The sequence below is a fragment of the Heterocephalus glaber genome, unplaced genomic scaffold (genome assembly GCF_053883595.1).
Source record: "Heterocephalus glaber isolate CG9 unplaced genomic scaffold, H.glaber_assembly_v1.0 deba00000071, whole genome shotgun sequence".
NCBI lineage: Eukaryota > Metazoa > Chordata > Mammalia > Rodentia > Bathyergidae > Heterocephalus > Heterocephalus glaber.
The window spans coordinates 29,129,497-29,149,430 of NW_028258137.1; the positions used below are offsets into that span (position 1 = coordinate 29,129,497).

Consider the following 19,934-nt stretch of genomic DNA (forward strand, 5'->3'; position numbering starts at 1 on the left):
GAACTCAAAATTTTAAATTGTTATGATCTTCCCATGTATGAGTCTCTTCTCATCACTCCTCAAAACCTACTGCAGTCCTTTGTAACACACTCATGTACTGGTTTAAAGTGTTTCTTGACTTAACTCTGTCATCATTAATATCACACCCATTAATTTAGATTTTTAAAGTCAGACAGCAGGAACTGTCAAAATCTCTCCTAATAATTAAAGCACCTAACAGTCTATCTCTGTTAAATGAAGAAGTGCTTTTCACAAGACCAAGGTGAGAACCTTCCATGGCAAACCCAATCTAAAACCTCATCTTTTTTCTTCAAATTTATGAATTTGATTTTTTTGTTACACAATAACAAAGATACATGCTATATATCAATACTGTTCCCATATGATCTTCATGACCATCAGCAATTTCAAAAGATGATCTAGAATGTAGTTAAAATCTGTGCAGTACATATGCAATTATTATATGGCTGTGCACAGAAGTGGGGTTTGTGTACATGTAGGTGGCTGTAGGAGATGGCCTGGACTGCTTTTATATTAGTGACGTGTGTTTGTTGAGAAATAGCTGTGTAATAGAATCCAACTCTTTCCTTCTTCCCTTATTTTACTACACTTAGGCATTTTATAATAAAATGTTCATTTAACAAGTAGAAGTATGAGTCTTATTGTCTGCATATAATTTTTATATTGTTGCATAAGATTACAATGGATCATCTAACTTTCATGGTGAATAATTAACTTATAAAGATGGTTTAAAAATATTAAATTTAAAAATTAAGATATCCTTAGCAATCTTTCTTAGGGCGATACCCACTTGTTTGTAAAACCTCAAGTCTTAAAGGTATTGAATAATTTTATAGACAATAAATGTCTGAGCTAGAAGAACTAATATGACAGAGGAATAAATACCTGCTGGAACTTATATAAATCATTATACTTTTCATGGAAGTCCAAATTCAAAAGTTCCTTGTGTAGCCCTTCCATGAAGTCTTGGCTATGGATGAAGTTTGGGATCACGCAGTGAAGAAAGGGGTCCGTATCCATAACAACGGCTTCTGTTGGAAGGGAAACATTACTTGTGTATTTCTTCCCATTTGTATTTTTGACCATCAAGTAACATAGCAGAGAGAACACAAAAGGGGATGGTACTAAATTTTGGGAACTTAATACCTAATGTCCAAGATTCGGAGGAAGAAATATAAGCTTTCTCCTTTATTTACTCACCGTATTACCTTTTAAATAGAGTGTGCATAAAATACTAGTCCTTAAGATGAGTACAGATGATGCTACTAAATCAAAGTTCTTGCTTTTTAGTTTTTCAGTGTAATGATTATTGAACTGAATATATATTAGATTCTTATTTTCCCCAAAACTAAAATAAGAATAACAAATTAAATGAGAGTAATAATACTTGCTGGCAATTTCTTTTCAATCTACTTTTTGTTTCTCCAAGTTACTAGGAGAAGAAGTTGCTAAATGCTGTTTAAAAAATTGGTTCAGCATAAGATCTTCTAATTCCTTGATTTCTATTCCAATATTGCACCCATTACCTCCAGCAGGCTAGATTACTACTTCTCTAACACAACCAGATGGCTGGCTCAATGGTGCTTTACATGCATTATCTCATTTAGACATCTCAACAGTTCTTGGGTAGGTATTATCATATACTGTACCCATCTTACAGATGAGGAAATTAAGAAGTCTTTGAGTGTCCAGAGCTTGCACTTTAAAACACTAAGCTCTGCATGCAGAGCACCCAGAATTTGGCTCTTCAAAGCACTAAACAACTAAAAAAAAGTGTGTGGGGGGGTGAACTTTGGAAGAAAATGACTAACATATTATGCAGAATTCTTATCCTATTAGGCGACAACTTGAAGCTGAGGTTGGAATCCTTTGACGAATGTTCCTTCCCTCGGTCACCACGTTAAGTCACAAAGTGGAACTATAGGTACGTCAAAACGAGTAAGCTCAAGGGCTTGCTCTCTGGCAGCTCACAATTATTATGGGAGAACTGAGCAACAGCCTTGCAGAAAAATCATGTAAGGCTCTCAAGTATTTTGTCTAAATGTTTATTTTTCCTTACTCAAAGAAGCGTTCATTGACGCCTACATACTTTAGCCTGTTAATCCCATCCAACATCTTACTGAGATAAATAACATTAATTACCCTCTTTTATAAAGGAAGGAACTGAAGCTTTAAAAAGTTAAATCCATTGCCAACGACTCACAATCAATGAAGATTCTAACTCAGGAATCTCCGATAACAGGATTAAACCAGTAATTTTTACGCCCTCAACTTCTCGACACTCTCTGGCCTACAGCTTTTTCAATTCAAATTGAATGTGGAAGAAAAGGGAGTAGCAGGCGAGGCAGAAGGGTCGGAGGTGGCCAAAGTTCTCCAAACACCTCATCCCTACGGCCCCGCAGCCCAGGGCTTGGCTCACGTCCTTGGGCTTTTCAGGGGCTTCCAGATCCCTGCGCAACGTCTTCTCCCTCACAGCACCCGATTACCATGACTGAACGGCGTCCTGTGAATCCAGGCCTCCGCCACCTGCTTTTTCAAGGTTTTCTCCGTGACAGCGTCCGAAAACTCCGCCATCACCTCCTTCTTTCCCCTCTTTCCCACTCGGGCCGGGCCAGGCTCCGCGGGCCGCTTCCCATTCATCTTGCAAGGTATAGAGTCACGCCACACGAATCAAGACTCCACTTGCCTCCTGGAACCACCATTCCCAGAATGCCGCCTTTCCCGTGTTCCCTAGTGCTACCCAACCCAATAGACGGTACCAAAAATATGAGGAGGCGGAACCAGTACCAGATTTACCAATGGAAGCTCCAGATACTGAGGCTATCCTACCAGCGATTGGCCCAAAGGCGTTCGACCTGGAAGGCCTCCGCCTCTGTACTTCCTGCCGCGGGAGGGTCCAGATTCACTTCCGGCGTACGTACACCTCCTCTTACGTTTTCTTGTTAATGGAGGGCGGCAGCTGCTAAGCGGGACCCAGATAACCGTTGTCCGAAAGGGGAAAGTCTCCCCTGTCTCCGGCTTTCTGCTCGCTTCCAGGGCCAGAGCTCGCCAGCATGTCTGTGGTACCGCCGAATCGCTCGCAGACGGGCTGGCCGCGGGGAGTCAACCAGTTCGGCAACAAGTACATCCAGCAGACTAAGCCCCTCACCCTGGAGCGCACCATCAACCTGTAAGTGTGGCGCGGCTTTCACGGGCATCCTCTGCTTGTGAACGGAAAGGCGCTTTTCCTTCCGGCTCGCCTCCCTGCCCGCCGAACGCCCTCCCATCCCAAGAATTTAGAGTCCACTTTGAAGAGCTTTCCCTTTTTGAAGTAAAATGTGATCCCGTTCTCATTCCTGTATTCAGTCATTATGGGTAACACCGAAATTGGTTTTGAATTTATCTTTTCCCCACCTATCCAGAGGTAGCCAACTTAAAAATGTGTTTTTTAAGATTCTTTCCATTCAGTATTTAGGCTTTCACTTCACGTGTATGATACTGCTTTGTATGATTTTATTAGAAATGAATGGTGTAACTCATTTTTGCACTTTTTACCTTTCTGTAATTGTAAACTTTCGAGATCTACCTATAATTCATGTCTATAGTTTTTTCCTTTAAGTCCTGTCTAGTAGTTGCCTGCTTCAAACATACCCCATGTTTTGTTCATCTATTCAGGGCTTCCTGGCCTGCAGTATGCGTTTACATGTCTTGTCTGCTTCAGCGAGGGCTTCCCGGGCTCTTGCTAGATCCCCTGTCTTGGCAGCATGGACACTGGCTTGGTGGTGGTCGTGCGAACTGTGAAGGGAAGCAGAATGTTACCTCATAGAAACATTGTGACCTGTGTTTTATTTTCGACACAGCTTTTTCTTTGAGCAAACGATTGCTTTGCTTTTTGGGGGAGTGGGCGGAGACAGTCTCCCTGTGTAGTTCACTAGTGGTGATCGATCCTCTTGCCTCAGCCTCCTCAGTGCTGGGATTACAGGCATACATCACCATGCCTGGCTGCAAATCATTGCATTTCAAAGTCACTCTCAAAGGTAACTTCACTATAGTAAGTAATTGGTATTTGAGTTGTGTCTTCCTCAAGAAACTGTCACTATCTTTTTGTCATGTCTGAGTTTGTGAGGCAGTGTGGTATAGACGAACTTCCACCCTCAAAACCAAAAGTAATTTGAAATTGAAAAGATATTTATTATTGTGTTTTCTTTTTCTTTTGCCAAACAGGTGATAGCTTGGAACTTTAGGTAATAAAATGCTAGGTTTTATAAAATCTGAAATTAGTTTATACTTAGGTGTATAAAATTAATTTGTGTAACTTTTGTTAACATATAGTAGCACTTTAATTTCATATCACTTTTTGGAATATTCTCATAAAATTCCCATGAAATGGAAAAGGCAATTTTTTTTTTAAGTGTGAAAGCACAACTTCTGGGTTACATTCAGTGATGATCTGAACTAGAATCCACGCTTTTGTACGTGTTTTTCTTTTTTGCTTTGTTTATTGGTTCAGTGTGGAATCATGAAAAATTGGTGAAATAGTTGTGCTTTCAGAAAGATGTTTTAATCTTTGCTACATTAAAGTTGTGGATTGATTTATAGTACTTTTCCCTTTTTTTTCTTTTTTTGGGGGGCGTACTTTTCCTTTTGAATGTAGTATTGACAGATAATCACTGTGAACTTAACCTTGATCAGTACTGTGGGTACTGATCAGTTAAATTGAAAACAAATCTCTCTTCCTCAGTATTATTTCCGTTTAGGGCATACTGCATGAATGCCTACCTGGTAGCAGGAACTGTGCATAATGTTGAGTATACAGTGGTGAGGAAGTAAGATGTAGCCCATGCTTTGTGATATGCACTGTATGATAATAGATAATCTGGGCTTACTAATGTGGGAGCTGGCTTTTGCAATGGAGATATATCGTGTAACCTTAATTCTTTTTAATTCAGGTTGTGAGAACTAAATTTTTAATATATGGAAAGCATTTTTTAAAACTTATCAGACACATAGTGCTAGACAGTGTTAGATTTAGCTTTGGGTATACTAGAGAAGTTCTTTATAATCTTTAAAACATCTTGGAAACAATGTATTTTAATTTTTGTAGAGCTGTTTTTATGCCTTGAATTTGGCTTCTGGAATTTTGTTGTTGTTTTAGCAACCTGATTTCCCTTTTCAACAATAGCTGAGTGGAACAGATGTGTAGTTAACTATAACTTAAAGGGCTTTTGATAAAATAAATACACTGAATAGTCAAGTGTGACTAAAACATTCTTATTGAAAGGCTTATAATCAAGTGGTTATAAGGTGATATATATGATATAAATGTGGGATTTTAAACTATCTTAAAAGAAAAATTTGATCTTTGCTAGGTAAGATGAAAACTGTCTGATAGCATAAGCCATATTTTGAGTTCTTGGTAGAGGAAGAGAGGATATTCAGATTAGATATAGGGGGTAGAAGATTTGCATGAGAAGGGATACTGAATAGAATGAATGCAAAAGGGAAGAAAGGCTTCTTACTAGCTTTAGGTTGGAAAAAAAATATAGAAAAGTTGATCTGGAAAGGAAAGGGTTGTAATTCTAGAAAAATCTGAAGGCACTTAACAGATAGAAAATTAGAAATGTGAATGGATAGTGGTGGCTAAGCATATAGGAAAAAAAGAGATTAGCAGTTAACAATCATAATTACTGGAATTTATGATTATATTAGTAGTCAGAGGAACCAGGTTGATAATTGTTGGTATAGCAGCCATGATCTAAAACCAGAGAATTACTGATTTCTAAATAACCACCTCTCAAGCATTTAAGGCCCTAAAGGTAGTGCTGTCTATGCTTGAAAGGCTGGCCTCAAATTTGTGATCCTTCTGCCTCAGCCTGCCATTGGGCCGTGATTACAGGTGAACGCCACCATACCTCGTGAGGGTAGTCTTGATCGTGTGGAAGCTCTGGTTTTAGAGTCCAGAGAAAATTCTAATCATTGCCTCCTCATTAACTAATTAGGTAACTTGGGACAAATCCTTTGTTTCTGAGGACAATATATACACATCTGACCGTGGTTTCTTTCTCTGTGGTTGGTATCTGTTGTAGTACATTATGGTCTTCAGTTCTCATGCTAGACATTTGTCTTTGGATTACAGGTACCCTCTTACCAATTACACTTTTGGTACAAAAGAGCCCCTGTATGAAAAGGACAGCTCTGTTGCTGCCAGATTTCAGCGCATGAGGGAGGAATTTGATAAAATTGGAATGAGGAGGACTGTAGAAGGGGTTCTGATTGTACATGAGCACCGGCTTCCCCATGTGTTACTCCTACAGCTGGGAACAACTTTCTTCAAATTGTAAGTGTTGTTAGAAATTAACTTTTAATGGAAACAAAGATTTTGTACATAGGGAGGGGAGAGGGCTTAAGGGGGGGAATGGGATAAAATAAAATTTGTTTAAAAAAAGAAATTAACTTTTAATGGGATAATTTAATGAGATTTATGCAGCTTTGGAATACAATTCTAGCCTATAGTCATTTGTTTCAACAAACATTGCTGTTAATAGTCTTTAGAAAGAAAACAGTATCAGTATTTTCTTTAGTTTAGTATTCATTTATTTTCCTAACTAGAAATCTTCATATATCTGTATATGGTTGATATTAATGACTGAACTTGGTAGAAAAAAATATCATGGTAGCATTACTAAGACCAATTGATAGTATTTTTTCCTTAGAATGATGTACAGTTTAGTTTTATCTTGTGAACTTATAAACCTTTTATGATATGGTTGGTCCACAACTGTATGATCAGATTATACCACAACAAAGGTCCTAAAAATTTAGATTGAAATTCTTGAAAAATGTCTTTTTTTTTTTTTTTTTGGTACTAGGGATCGAGCTCAGGACCTTGTGCTTTCGAGGCAGGTGGTGGAACCACTGAGCTAAATCCCCGGCCCTTATTCTTTAGACCTAAAGAATGTAGTCTGTTCAGAGAGGAAATTGGGATGGATTGGTGGCCAGTACAAATATATTTATGTGTATGCTGTATTATATATTTTTTCTGTTTAAAACTAGGGTTACATACTGTTAGTCTGGTCAACGTTACATCACCATATTTTTCTTCTGCCATTGGTATTTGAGTTTTGAGTGCCTTGTCATATAGTGAAATGTGTCTTATTTAGTTGCTTGATAGAAATATTAATGTGTTCTTCCTGTTATCCCCAAATTGTATTAAGTTGAAAGCTGAAATTCTTAATCTTTACACAGACCTGGTGGTGAACTTAACCCAGGAGAAGATGAAGTTGAAGGACTAAAACGCTTAATGACAGAGGTATTTTTCTATTTTTCATTGTGACAGTTTTATTGCCCATGTGAATACCACCAGCTTTTGTTATGTCTGAGGAAAAGGATAAGTTTATTTTGTATATTTTGTTTTCAATAAGTACAACTGAAACCCAAGTGTTAGTATGTTTATTTTCTGCAAGTTGAATTTACACTTAATTTGTCTTAACATTTTAAAAATGGAAATGTTGATGTAACAATAATGATAAATAAAAAACCAGCATGTATTGAATACTGTGCTAGACACTGTTCTCAGTTCTTTACATGCAGTAATTCCATTAATCATCACAGTAGTTCTGGGAAGTAGGTTTTTTTTTTTGTTATGTTTTGGTGTTCTGTTGTTTTCTTTTTGGCTTTTTTGAGGCAGGATCTCCCTCACTATGTAGCCCAGGCTGGCCTGGAACTCGAGGTGATCCTCCTGCCTCAGCCTCCCAGTGCTGGGATTACAGGCATGCACCACCATGCCCAGTTTGAGAAGTAGGTATTATTATGAATCCCATTTTACAGATAAGGAAACTGAGCATGGATTTAAATAACTTGATGTTATAACAGCTAGTGTGTAGTAGAACTGGAGATTTGAATCCTCGCAGTATTGTTACAGAGTAGACCTCTGTAAAATTTTGAGTAAGAGATAGATTTCTTAATGTTTGTTTTCATTTTCACACATACTTTATAGACTATGCCCAAATTGCACTAATTTTAAAAAATCATTCTAGTGTCTGCCTCTAAAGAATTAGAGCCAAATGCCAAAATACTGGAGGCTTTTGAGATGGTAGTGTTTTCATTAAGTATTTTTAATTTTTAACATTCAGTCTCTCCCTTAATTGCAAGACTAATAATGCTGTCTATAAAAATCATGGCGGGGCTGGGGATTTAGCTCAGTGGTTTCACTGCCTGCTGTGCAAGCACAAGGACCCGAGTTCGATCCCCAGTACCAAAAAAAATTAAATAAATAAATAAAAATAAAAATAAAAATCATGGCACACAGAAAAACAAAAAACAAAACTAAAATCACTTGCAATTCTGCCACTATTGACCAGTTGGTTTGTTTATATAGTTTTTTTTTTTTAAGTGACTGTAACTCTTTTAACATATGGTGGGATGTTCATAGGTGATAGATTGAACCCTCTGCTTAACTCTGCTTAACTCTGCTTCTGAAAACCCACCAAAGAGGCAGGAAAAAGGTGTCTTTAAAAAGATAAAATTACATCCAGGCATGGTGGCACATGCCTGTATTCCCAGCATTTTGGAGGCTGAGGCAGGAGCATCACCACAAGTTTGAGGCCAGTTTGGCCTTTATAGTGAGATTAAGGCCAGCCTGAACTATATAGTGAGACCCTGTCTCAAAAGAAAGGAAGGAAGGAAAGGAAGGAAGGAAGGAAGGAAGGAAGAAAAAAAATATTCACTGGGCATGGTGGCATATACTTGTAATCCCAGCACTTGGAAGGCTGAGGCAGGAGCATTGCCATGAGTTTGAGGCTGCACAGTGTGTTCAAAGCCAGATTGAACTATATTGTGAGACTCTGTCTTCAAAAAAAAGGATAAAGATTCAATAGGATTGAGGGAGTGCAAAGTAAGACAGTCAAAAGAAAAAAATTGGGGAAACTGAAAAGCAGTTGGGCAAATCATAACCAACTGTCTTAACATTTCTTGTCACTGAGACACAATACCTGAAACTCACAAGTTAAAAGAGGAAAGGTTCATTTCACCTTATAGTTTGTAGAGGTTTCAGTCCACAGTCAGCTGGCTGCAAGGCAGAGTGGCATGCAGAGGGGCATCACAGAGGAGAAACAGTCCATGGCAGGGCAGGCAGGAGACAGCAAAGGAGCAAACAAGCAGTAGCACCAGAAGTTGCTCCCTTTTATCCCTTCCAGACTATCTACCTTGTTGCTTGTTGCTGCCTTCTGCCAGCCTCGCTGTGGACCCAAGAAGAGTATTCATAAGTACAAATGTTTAGGACACTACTTACGTTACTTCTTTTGACAGATACTGGGTCGCCAGGATGGAGTCTTGCAAGACTGGGTCATTGATGACTGCATTGGTAACTGGTGGAGGCCAAATTTTGAGCCTCCGCAGGTCAGTGTACAATCACATTTTCTGAGCATTTGGACAAACAAAATTGATTTAATTCCTTTCTTTTTTGTACCGGGGATCAATCTCAGGACCCTGTGCAAGGTAGGCGGCGGCACCACTGAGCTAAATCCCTGGCCCTTAATTCTTAGCATTTAAAAAGTGATCAAGTAAAGTTTATTTAAAATGCTTTTAAAAATGGAGACTCTCCAAACATAATGACTTGAAATTTCCTTTTCTCCCCTCCTTAATTTAGAGTTACACAGCCAAACATTTTTTTTTCCTGTTAAGGGAAGATTTCAAAAATATGCAAAAGTAGAGAGAATAGTAATAAATGAATCTAGTAACCTGTCATTCAGCTGTATAGTTAGCAACTCGTGGTCAAGTATATTTCATCAGTTCCCTGCCGTATAGTACTCTTGTCTCCCCAGCCCTTACCTTGGATTATTTTGAAGCAAATCCTAGATATCATTTTCATTGTAAATATTTCAGGGCTGGGGTATAGCTTAGCGGTAGGGCATTTGACTAAAAGGTCCAAGGCTGGATTTGATCCCTGGCACTGAAAAAAATCAATTTAAAATATTTTAGATAAGGATATTTTTATTAGTATATGTTTGCTATGCGTAATGATTGCATTCAGTTTGGGGGCTTAACACATATATATATAGAATTTTGATCATCTTTACTCTCTCCCCCATTCCCTTCCCATTTCCATTTAAAATATAACCACATATTACTATTATACTAAAATGAGTAATTTCATAACATTAAATATGTAGTCATTTTTTTTCACATTTTCTGATTATTTCTATTTTTGTTTTTAATTTTTTTTTTTTTTTTTTGGTACCGGGGATCAAACTTGGGACCTTGTGCTTGTGAGGCAGGCAGTGGCTAAATCTGCCTGAGCTAAATCCCCGGCCCCTATTTTTGTTTTTATATTTGCATTAAGGTAGTCTTTTTAAAAATATATCCGCAGGTTAGATACCTGTCTCTTTTTTCTTTGTCTTTTTTCTATGTATTACTATTTTCGAATATCTTGAAATTTTTTTGTTTTTATATTTGTTTGAATTAGGATAGTCTTTTTGTATTTACAGGTTAGTTGCCTCTTTTTTCTTTTTCCTCTTTTTTCTTATTAATGAAAAGCTATTTGAAGTCTTCAGTGTTTTCACCGCTAATTGCATTCTCCTGTTGTCATTGAGCATGTAGCTTGCTGTCTTGTATGTCCTATAAATTGATAATTAGCGTAAGAGATTGGATTCGAGTTTAACAGGATTAGGGTGTGTAGGGGTGCAAACAAGATTTGTCATGGATAGTATATTATTTATTGCCATATAACACATTAGAGATTGAAATCCGTACTCCAGACATCTGAAATCTAGGATCCGTGGTTGACACAACCAGGGATGGTGGCACATGCTGGAATCCCAGCTACTTACTGGACTGAGGCAGGAAAACCACAATGAAGCCAATCTGGACAATTTAGTGAGATTCTGTCTCAAAATAGAATAACAAATGGGAGACTGGGGTAGGGTTATGGCTCATTAGTAGAATATTTGCCTACCATGTGTGAGGCCATGAATTCAATCCCTAGTACCACCAACAAAGTTTTGGACTTAAGAAATTTGGATTTTTTAATTAGATGTGCTTAACTTGAAACATCTGTGCAAATATCCTAAAATCTGAACAACTTGGAAGTCTGAAATGATTTGGTCCCAAGCATTTCCTATAAGGAATAGTCACCTGTACTTAAAAAAATTTAACATTCTAAAACCATAGATATTTATCTTATCTCAGTTTCTCAGGGTCAGGCATCTGGGAGCTACCCTGTAGGTTTGTTCTCCCTGAGGATCTCTCATGAAGTTAGTCATGTGGTCAGCTGGGACTGCATCAAAAAATCTGAACCAGGGCTAGGATCTGATCCCCGGTTCACATATATTTGTTATCAGACCTCTCAGTGCCTTCCAACCTGTTGGACTGAAGGCTTTAGTTTTTGCTGGCTGTTGATCTAAGACTTAGTTTCTTGTCATGTGAACACTTCCACAGGATAACTTCAGCAAGGCAGCTGCCTTCACCCAGAGTATGTAAGTCAACAGACATTGAGACAGTGACAGAAAGAGTACCTAAGTATGAAGCTACAATCTGTTATAGCCTAGTCTAGGCAGTGGCAGACAATCATTCTGCTGTTCAGTATTGGTCATAACCTAGTACATGGTGAGAGAGGACCCCACAAAGGTATGAATGCCTGGAGATGAAGATCACTAGTGGTCGCTGTAGAAGCTGCCTTCCATGGATGGTGATGTGTACTTCCATCAGGAATTCCCTTTTTTTGCACCAGGGATTGAACTCGGGACCTTGCACTTGCCAGGCAGGAGGCGGCTCCACCAAGCTAAATCCCCGGCCCTCCATCAGGAACTTTTAAATATCTGGTTGTTTTCTGTTTTAACATTTGATCTATGAATTTACTAGGGTTGTGATGCTTTTTTAGAGAAACTTCTCTCATCAACTACTTGGTTAACCTGACACGTACAGTAAATTTGTAAAGTCAAGAATAGGTGCTTCTATTCCTTGACTTACCTACCAGTGTTCAGAAGAATGAGTTCATTCCTTAGCATCTTCCAAAGACTGCACTCAACAAAGAGAACAAAACATAGACTTCAGTACAGATCGCTTGGGAGATGATCATAGGAAGCAGAAGAATATAGGGTGAGGGAGGCCAAAAGAAAAATAAAATTAAAAGATAATATTGTTGCTTTTATTATAGCTCTGGCAAACTAGATTGATCCTCCTAAGGACTGTCAGAACTATGTGTAATTATCCTCAGAATTATCCATCAGAAAGTTGGAGGCCGGGACTCCTAACTCCCATTGGCTAAGAATTGCATTAACTCCTTTGTACTTTCAGGTTGAGTCTAAGAATCCTTTCAGAGACATTCCAGGGATTGGAGAAGTTTGGAGGCTGAAAAGCAGGGAACTTTTCAGTCTTCAGAACACAGCTGCTGTGAATCTGAGGGAGAATGATGTGCTGTGATGTGGAACACAGAAAAACGTGTTTCATTAAACTGTCAGTGTGACCTAATGAAATTAAGTATATTTGATGTATTTTAATCCACTATGTAGTTCAGGCAGGCCTTGAACTACTGTGTTGTTCAGGCTGACGTTGAACTCGTGATGATTCTCCTGCTTCAGCCTCCCGAGTGCTGGGATTATAGCCATGAGCCACCATGCCTGGCTAGATTTTCTTACTTTGGTTAGTGAGGAAACATCTTAAAGTTGGGTCCTAAATCCTTTTGACATATCAGTGATGGCGAACTTTTAGAGACTAAGTGCCCAAATTACAACCCAAAACACATCTATTTTATGGCAAAGTTCCAACACTGCAATTAAACCTGAATACTCTACTGAGGTTTTAGTTTAGAAACAACAACTCATTAAAAGAAAAGCACAGTAACAGATTTCAATGATACAAAAAGCCTGCTGCCACTGTGATAGAACAAAAGTCCTAGAGTTTTAGTTAGGAATCTGAAAGGAAAGGTCAGCATCATCTCCCTGGCTTGGCCTTCTCATATAGTACAGTTGATTTACAGTGGGACAGGTTAAAAAAAAATTGTAGCCTCAAGCAGAAGAAAGTTAGTAGGGTTCGGTCCTGGTTTGGAAACTTATAAGTGAAACACAGGTGTTTTTTAGCATGTGCTATTTAAGCCACTTCTCACCGCTTTGTCTCTCTGCTGCTAATGTGTCTGGTTTTCATGATAATGTGAGGAATTGCCAAAACCTGGGACAGTTATCTCAGTTCATTGCACCTTGGGGATGACTGGTATATAATTATCCTAAATTGAATACTGTTTAGGTGCCAGTGGGTAACAGTGGGAAATAACATAGGCTTTTATAAGTAGATAAGAGTCTAATAGATGAAGCTGAATTTTGGCTTCACTACTTGGAAAGAATGCTTGGCCTCTTAGAAGAAGTTCCTGTGTAAAATGGGTATGATGATAATACCGTCTTTGCTAGCCTGTGCTTTTATTCCACTCCCCATTCATACTTCTTTTCAGCACTTTTCATTCTACTATCCTCAAATACAACTCCAAAAGTCAAGTCAATTTCTGAATATACTGTGGGGAGATATATGAGACATTTTTATAACATATACAGTAAAGGGTTATAAAAACCTCATATTTTTTCTTTATGTCAAAGTTAATTCATTCTCAGCTAGCCGTTTCCCTTTCTAATTCTCTTCATCTCTTTAAATTCTCTGTAATATTTTCTTAATTTTACCAAGCAGTTATACTTTGCTCGGCTGGCAGAACTCCACTTAGATCATCTGGTATTTTTGAAGCATGTGCTGGGGGGGGGCGGGGGTTGGGAAAAGGAGCAAAGAGCATCTTGTCAAATACTTTACAAGCTATATTTAAACCTTTAATATAGTAAACATGTCCACATCAAGATTCTAGAGCATTTAACCTAATAATGATATTTAAAAGCAGCAAAATTTTTTTTTGTTGTTTTGGTACCGGGGCTCGAACTCGGGTCCTTGTGTTTGTGCAGCAGGCAGCGAAACCACTGAGCTAAATCCCCAGCCCAAGCAAAACGTTTTTATTAAAACATTAGGGTCGGGGATTTAGCTCAGTGGTTTCACCGTCTGCCTTGTAAGCACAAGGACCTGAGTTTGATCCCCGGTACCAAAAAAAAAAAAACCAAATCACTAATTAAAATAAAATATGTATGAAAGCATTTATTAGTACATCTTTTAGGTACTTGGCTCTGGTAAAGGAAAAACTAGCAAGTAATATACTATCAGCAGTTTGCACTGTACTGGGGAATAAATGTGTAAAGAAATGAATGAAGCCCTGGGATACATGTTAAAATCATATTCAGAATATGAGGAACTTGGTCTCAGAAGGGTTTATAGTTGAGCTTTGTGTCAGAAATGGGAACATTTGGGCTGGGGATTTAGCTCAGTGGTGCCATCGCCTGCCTCACAAGTGCAAGGTCCTGAGTTCGATCTCTGGTACAAAAAAAAAATGGGAGCATCTGATAATTAAAGGCACTGAGGTATAAAAAATGTTGGAGGGCCGGGGATTTAGCTCAGTGGTTTCGCCGCCTGCTGCGCAAGTGCAAGGACCTGAGTTCGATCCCTGGTATCAGAAAAAAAAGAAAACCCCCCACAAAATGTTGGATCTTGAAAACTACAAATTATTCTCATTTGTTATTTTAGTATCCATATATTCCTGCACATATTACAAAGCCTAAGGAACATAAGAAGTTGTTTCTGGTTCAGCTTCAAGAGAAGGGTGAGTTATTTTGTTTATGAATGTAGTCATCTAAAAACTTTTGGGATGTTTTCAAGGATAAAACATCCTTTTGTGTTTTCCCCAAGTTACTTAAATTTTTTTGATTTAGTATTAGACTAAAAACATACCATGTTTATATAGAATTACCTGGTTTCTCTTAGTTGTGCCAGTCATGGTACAGGGGGAGAAGTGAATTTAACTGGAGCCTGAAATAGCAGATTATCATATTTTTAATAATTGTTTAGCTGCTAGTATCTTAATAAATGTTTTCTTGGTTCCTAATAGCGAGGATCTTTTGAGAGAATCAGTTAGTTTCAAATCTGTAGTATTCATCTTTATCTAAGAAGACACAACTAAAATGTATTAATGAGAATTTGTCTTTTTCCTTAAAAGCTTTTCTCAAAGCTAAAACTGTTTATTAATTTTAAATGAAATGGAAACATTGATTATATGAGAAATTATAGAAAATGAATACTGTTTGGTTTATTTTAGCCTTGTTTGCAGTCCCTAAAAATTATAAGCTGGTAGCTGCACCATTGTTTGAATTGTATGACAATGCACCAGGATATGGACCCATAATTTCCAGTCTTCCTCAGCTGTTGAGCAGGTATGGAAAGCTGAACATTTTTTTATTCATCCATATAAACTGTCATATTTTAAAGCCACTTGAGAATAGGTAATTCATGAATTTTGATGTTTAAGGAAACTAAGACACCTGTATTCTTAGGTCATATGTAAGCTGTAAAAAGCAACTAAAAGTGTCCTTAGAGGCTTTAAGTTATGACATAATATTCTGATATTTGTCTGACCTGCTCTACTCCAGATCTGATACTCTATAGTTATGGCTTAAGTCTTTATTCAAAGAAAAAGTATAAAGTGTAATGTGTAAATATGAAGGGAGCCATCTATATAAAAATAGAATTGAATCTCTTGGTGTAATATATTCTTTTTCCCTTTTGGAACTTAACTGTAACTAGTCTTAAATTGGGGCATATGGGATTAGATCCTGACTTTTGTACATGGAGAATAAATTTTTAGGCAGAGTGAGAAATCCATTTTTTAAAAAGTCAACTTTGTGGGCCGGAGATTTAGCTCAGTGGTTTTGCTGCCTGCTGCGCAAGCGGAAGGACCTAAGTTGGATCCCTGGTACCAAAAAAAAAAGTCAACTTTGTAAGGGGCTGGGTATTTAGCTCAGTGGCGTCCGTGCCTGCCTCAAAAGCTCAAGGTTCTGAGTTCGATCTCCGGTAACAACAACAACAAAAAAGTCAACTTTGTATTGGTTGAGATCCTTAGAGCCAACTATAGATGAAAATTGAAGACTGATGTGGTTAAAAATGTAGATTCTGTGGTCAGTGTTTGGATTTGAATCCCAGCTTTAATACTTGCTGGTAATGTGACCTTGGACAAACTATATGATTTGTTTCATCTATAAATGGGGATGGTAGCTGCTACTTATAGGATTGTGAGGACCAACTGAAATGGCACATGTGAAGTGCTTAGAACACTACCACTTCTGGTAAGTACTTAATAAATGTTAGTTTAAAAACAGTTCCAAGCTGGGCATGGTGGTTCAGACCTGTAATCCCACCTTTCTGGGAGGCTGAGGCAGGAGGATCAAACTTCAAGCTTTGGCAACCTAGGGACTTAGTGAGACCCTGTCTCAAAAAATAAGAAAGGCCGGGGATTTAGCTCAGTGGTTTCGCCGCCTGCTGCGCAAGCGCAAGGACCTGAGTTCGATCTCTGGTACCAAAAAAAAAAGAAAAAAAAAAAAGAAGAAGAGCTGAGGACATAGCCTGGTGTGAAGGCCCTGAGTTCAGTTCCCAGTACTGTCAGAAAAGAAAAAATATTCCAGCAGTGAAAAGTTGAGTAGGAAATTGGTCTTTCTACTTTGTCACTAATCAAACTTCATCTTTTGTTCCTGTACTTCTAATCATATTATTTTGTTTGCTTTATTATAGACTTGACTATAGGCTTAATGTAAAAGAAATTGTGCAAGATATGGCTAAAGAAAAAAATTTGTAAGTTTTTGATAGGCAGAAATGGACTTTTGATTAGTTCTTTTATTGGCACCGGTCATAAGCACTGATTCTGTCAGGTACAGGAATTGTGCTGAGTCATCAGAATACAAGGACAAGATGGAAATGGTGGTACACACCTATAACCCCAGCATTCTGGGAAGCTGAGGCAGAGGGATTGAAATTCTAATTCCAGCCTGGGCAGTTAGTAACTTAGTGAGACCTTGTCTCAAAAAAAAAAAAAAAAAAAAAAAAAATGGCCGGGGATGTTCAGTGAATCCCCAGGACTGCAAAAAAGAAAAAACGTCAAAACAATAAGAAAAAAAATCCAAGGATATATAAAACGTTTTCCTGCCTTCAAGAAACTTTATAGTACATAATTAATCAAGTTTAGACTCTTAAATTTTTTCATTGTTAAATATTCAGCAAAACTTTTATTAATACATAAAGTATGACTGGTGAGAGAAAACTGTTTTGGAGTAGAAAATGTTAAAAAATGTGGACTGTGCATGGTGATGCATGCCTGTAATCCCAGCACTTGAGAGGCTGAGAGAAGAGTATCACCACAAATTCAAGGCCAGCCTGGGCTACATGGTGTGGTCAAGGCCAACCTGAACTGTGTGGGGAGTCCCTATCCCCCCCCCCCCAACAAAAGAAAACAAAAAGGAAAATGTTAAAAATGTCAAAGAAGGGTAGAAACATCCAGATAAATTTTCTAATCTAAGGTGAAAACTGGGTAATTAAAATATTGTTCTTTTTAAAATTCAGGTTCAATTTTATATACAACTGAATTCCTGCGCAGAGGAGAAGTAAAAGAAGCCGTCTCTGTGAGCACAGCTATAAACAGTGTAGAAGAATAAACATGGTAGAAAAGTTTTTTTGGTGTTTATCCTTTTCCCAAGCCCTAAATTTCCCCCTTTCTATTGTTTGAATAGTAAAGTTCATATGAAGAACTAGATAGTGATGCAAATAATGTAATGTTTACTTTTGGTTCTACTCATGCTTTTTTGTACAACATTAAAGAAAGTGAACTTCTATTTGTATTTTTTTAATTTCTCATTAAACTTTGAAAACTCTTGTGGTTGATCTTTTTTACCTCTTTTATGCTGGTAAATGTTAAGACACAATGTAGTTTAGGCCAGTGGAGTTTTATGGGACCCTTGCTCCCATTCCATTCTAGGCTGCATACAGGTACTTCAAGACTGCACAGACCTTTGTAATGAGGATTTTCAATTATTTTTAGGAACAAGCTTTGATTGAGTCCGAGATGCAACTCCTGAACCAGACTTTGTTCTCTAGTGCAGTGATGGCAAACCTTTTAGAGACCAACTACCCAAACTAACTCAAAATCCACTTATTTATTGCAAAGTGCCAACACTGCAATTAAACCTGAATACTGAGGTTTTAGTTTAGTAAAAACAACTCATACACTTGGCTCATGTGCTGACAGAGGGCTCTGTGTGCCTGCCATGGCATGTGTGCCATCAGTTCACCACCAGTGTGCTAGTGAGTTCTATAGAGAACTCAGTATATTAACTGACTAGTACATTTTATAACCATCCAGGCCGTAGGTTAAAAGCAACAGACCCTTGCCAGGGATTTAGCTCAGTGGCACCTCACCTGCCTCACAAGCATAAGGTCCTGAGTTCGATCCCCAGTACTGGAAAACAAAAAAAAAGAAATTGTCTGTTTTAAATTCTGCCCAATAAATCCCTTTATTCCTCTCAAAAAAAAAAAAAAAGCAACAGACCCTAAACATATGGAAAACATTAAAATTGGCTAGATCAGGGCCAGGGATTTAGCTCAGTGGTTCCACTGCCTGCCTCGAAAGCACAAGGTCCCACGTTCGATGTCGGGTACCAAAAAAAGATTAGCTAGATCAGCTAAGTCATGGGAATTGGTATAAAAGTTTTCCCTTTATGTGATAGTGGTGGTATTATTTCTGCAATTATGAAGTTGTGTCTTAGTTATTCTTAGAGCCATGGTAAAAATACTGTTAGGTTTTGAACTTTTAGTTTACAAACTTTTCTCAGTTAACTTGAGATTATATCCATAGAGATGAAAACTTGGTTTTAGCAAGTGACAAAGCATTTCAGAAATATTTAGGAGTAATCTGTAGCAACTGGATTCTAGGGCAAGGATAGGTGATAGGCAGGGGTCAAATGTCAGCCTAAGATAAAAATACCAAATTAAAAAAGAAACTTTTAAAAACATTGTTCAATTAGGATCAGATTTGGGGGAGAAAAATCACCTTCCATGATTGTTTTGGCATCCAAGGGAAATACTTCAGTAACCACACTTCAGATGTTAGCTCTTGCAGTTCTCTGGGGATGGGGAGAAATGAATTTTTTCTAGGTATGATTTATAAAATGCTGTCAATAAGTAGTGTTTGAATTGAAGAGTCATCTGATTCAAAGCCATTCTTACCATTTGTAACTTAAACTTTGACCTAGAAATTCTTTCCTGATCACTTCTTCATAATATAGGTGCTTAAGTCAGTCATCCATACACTGGGGCCTACTGAGCAAAACTTTGAAGTTGTGTGGGTTAGTAACCCAGATAGGGTTTTGAATATGAAATTCATAATGTACAGACAAACTTTTCTGATCAGTTACAGTTGAATCCCTATACTCTTTGTTTATCCTGATATAGAACAAGAGGATTCAAGTTTTGTGTGTTCTTATAAGCATTAAAAGAGGGCATTGTTTAAGATCTTTTGATAGGTAACTTTTTATTGCACTTCTTTAGGAACAGTTTTAATTTGTGCATTCCAACAGTATAAGCTAAGTTCTTGATGAACAGACATATTTTTGAGACCGTACTATGTTCCTGGTTTGTCTACAAATGAAAGCTCTCTTTTCTATTGTATAACCACAACATGTCATCTTATTTTCCATGAATAATCCAAATAGTGCATGTTCTATATAAAAATACTAAATGACATAGGAAATATTTGAGCAGGAGTAAAAACTAAAAAGTTATACTCAATTGTTTGAAGTCATATTTATGATTGACTTATCCCTTTGGAGAATAATTTTTCCCCTTAAGTGATAAAGATTATGATTTTTTTAAAGTAGGTAATACTTAAAATGGCATTACAATTCTGTAAATGAGCTTATACTGTTAACAGCATATTTGGAAGAGTTTACTTTTTATTTTGCCTTGTAACAACAATATTGTTATTTTGGATATTTAAAAGTTTCATTAAGTTAACATTATATGTGGACAAAGTATAACCAAAT

At 37.6% G+C, this 19,934-nt stretch overlaps 2 protein-coding genes across 4 annotated transcripts in view; one reads left to right on the forward strand and one right to left on the reverse strand.

The window, feature by feature from the left end:
* Ogfod1 (2-oxoglutarate and iron dependent oxygenase domain containing 1) overlaps positions 1 to 3,776 on the reverse strand; it is a 23,232-nt gene extending 19,456 nt beyond the window's left edge. Inside the window, exons 1-2 of one of the 3 annotated variants that reach the window (XM_013073319.3) lie at positions 3,652 to 3,776; positions 907 to 1,052 (exon numbers count right to left, since the gene is read on the reverse strand). In XM_013073319.3, coding sequence (XP_012928773.1) covers positions 907 to 1,052; positions 3,652 to 3,667 — 162 coding nt within the window. In that variant the 5' untranslated portion in view covers positions 3,668 to 3,776. The other 2 variants (XM_004847894.4, XM_013073320.3) reach the window with 2 other exon arrangements.
* Nudt21 (nudix hydrolase 21) lies at positions 2,924 to 17,770 on the forward strand. The gene is made up of 7 exons (XM_004847893.4): positions 2,924 to 3,190; positions 6,137 to 6,337; positions 7,246 to 7,309; positions 9,307 to 9,396; positions 14,602 to 14,677; positions 15,170 to 15,284; positions 17,461 to 17,770. Exons 1-7 carry the CDS (start codon positions 3,075 to 3,077, stop codon positions 17,480 to 17,482), a joined length of 684 nt encoding a protein of 227 aa, XP_004847950.1. The 5' UTR covers positions 2,924 to 3,074; the 3' UTR covers positions 17,483 to 17,770.
* The last annotated feature ends 2,164 nt before the right edge of the window (positions 17,771 to 19,934 follow it).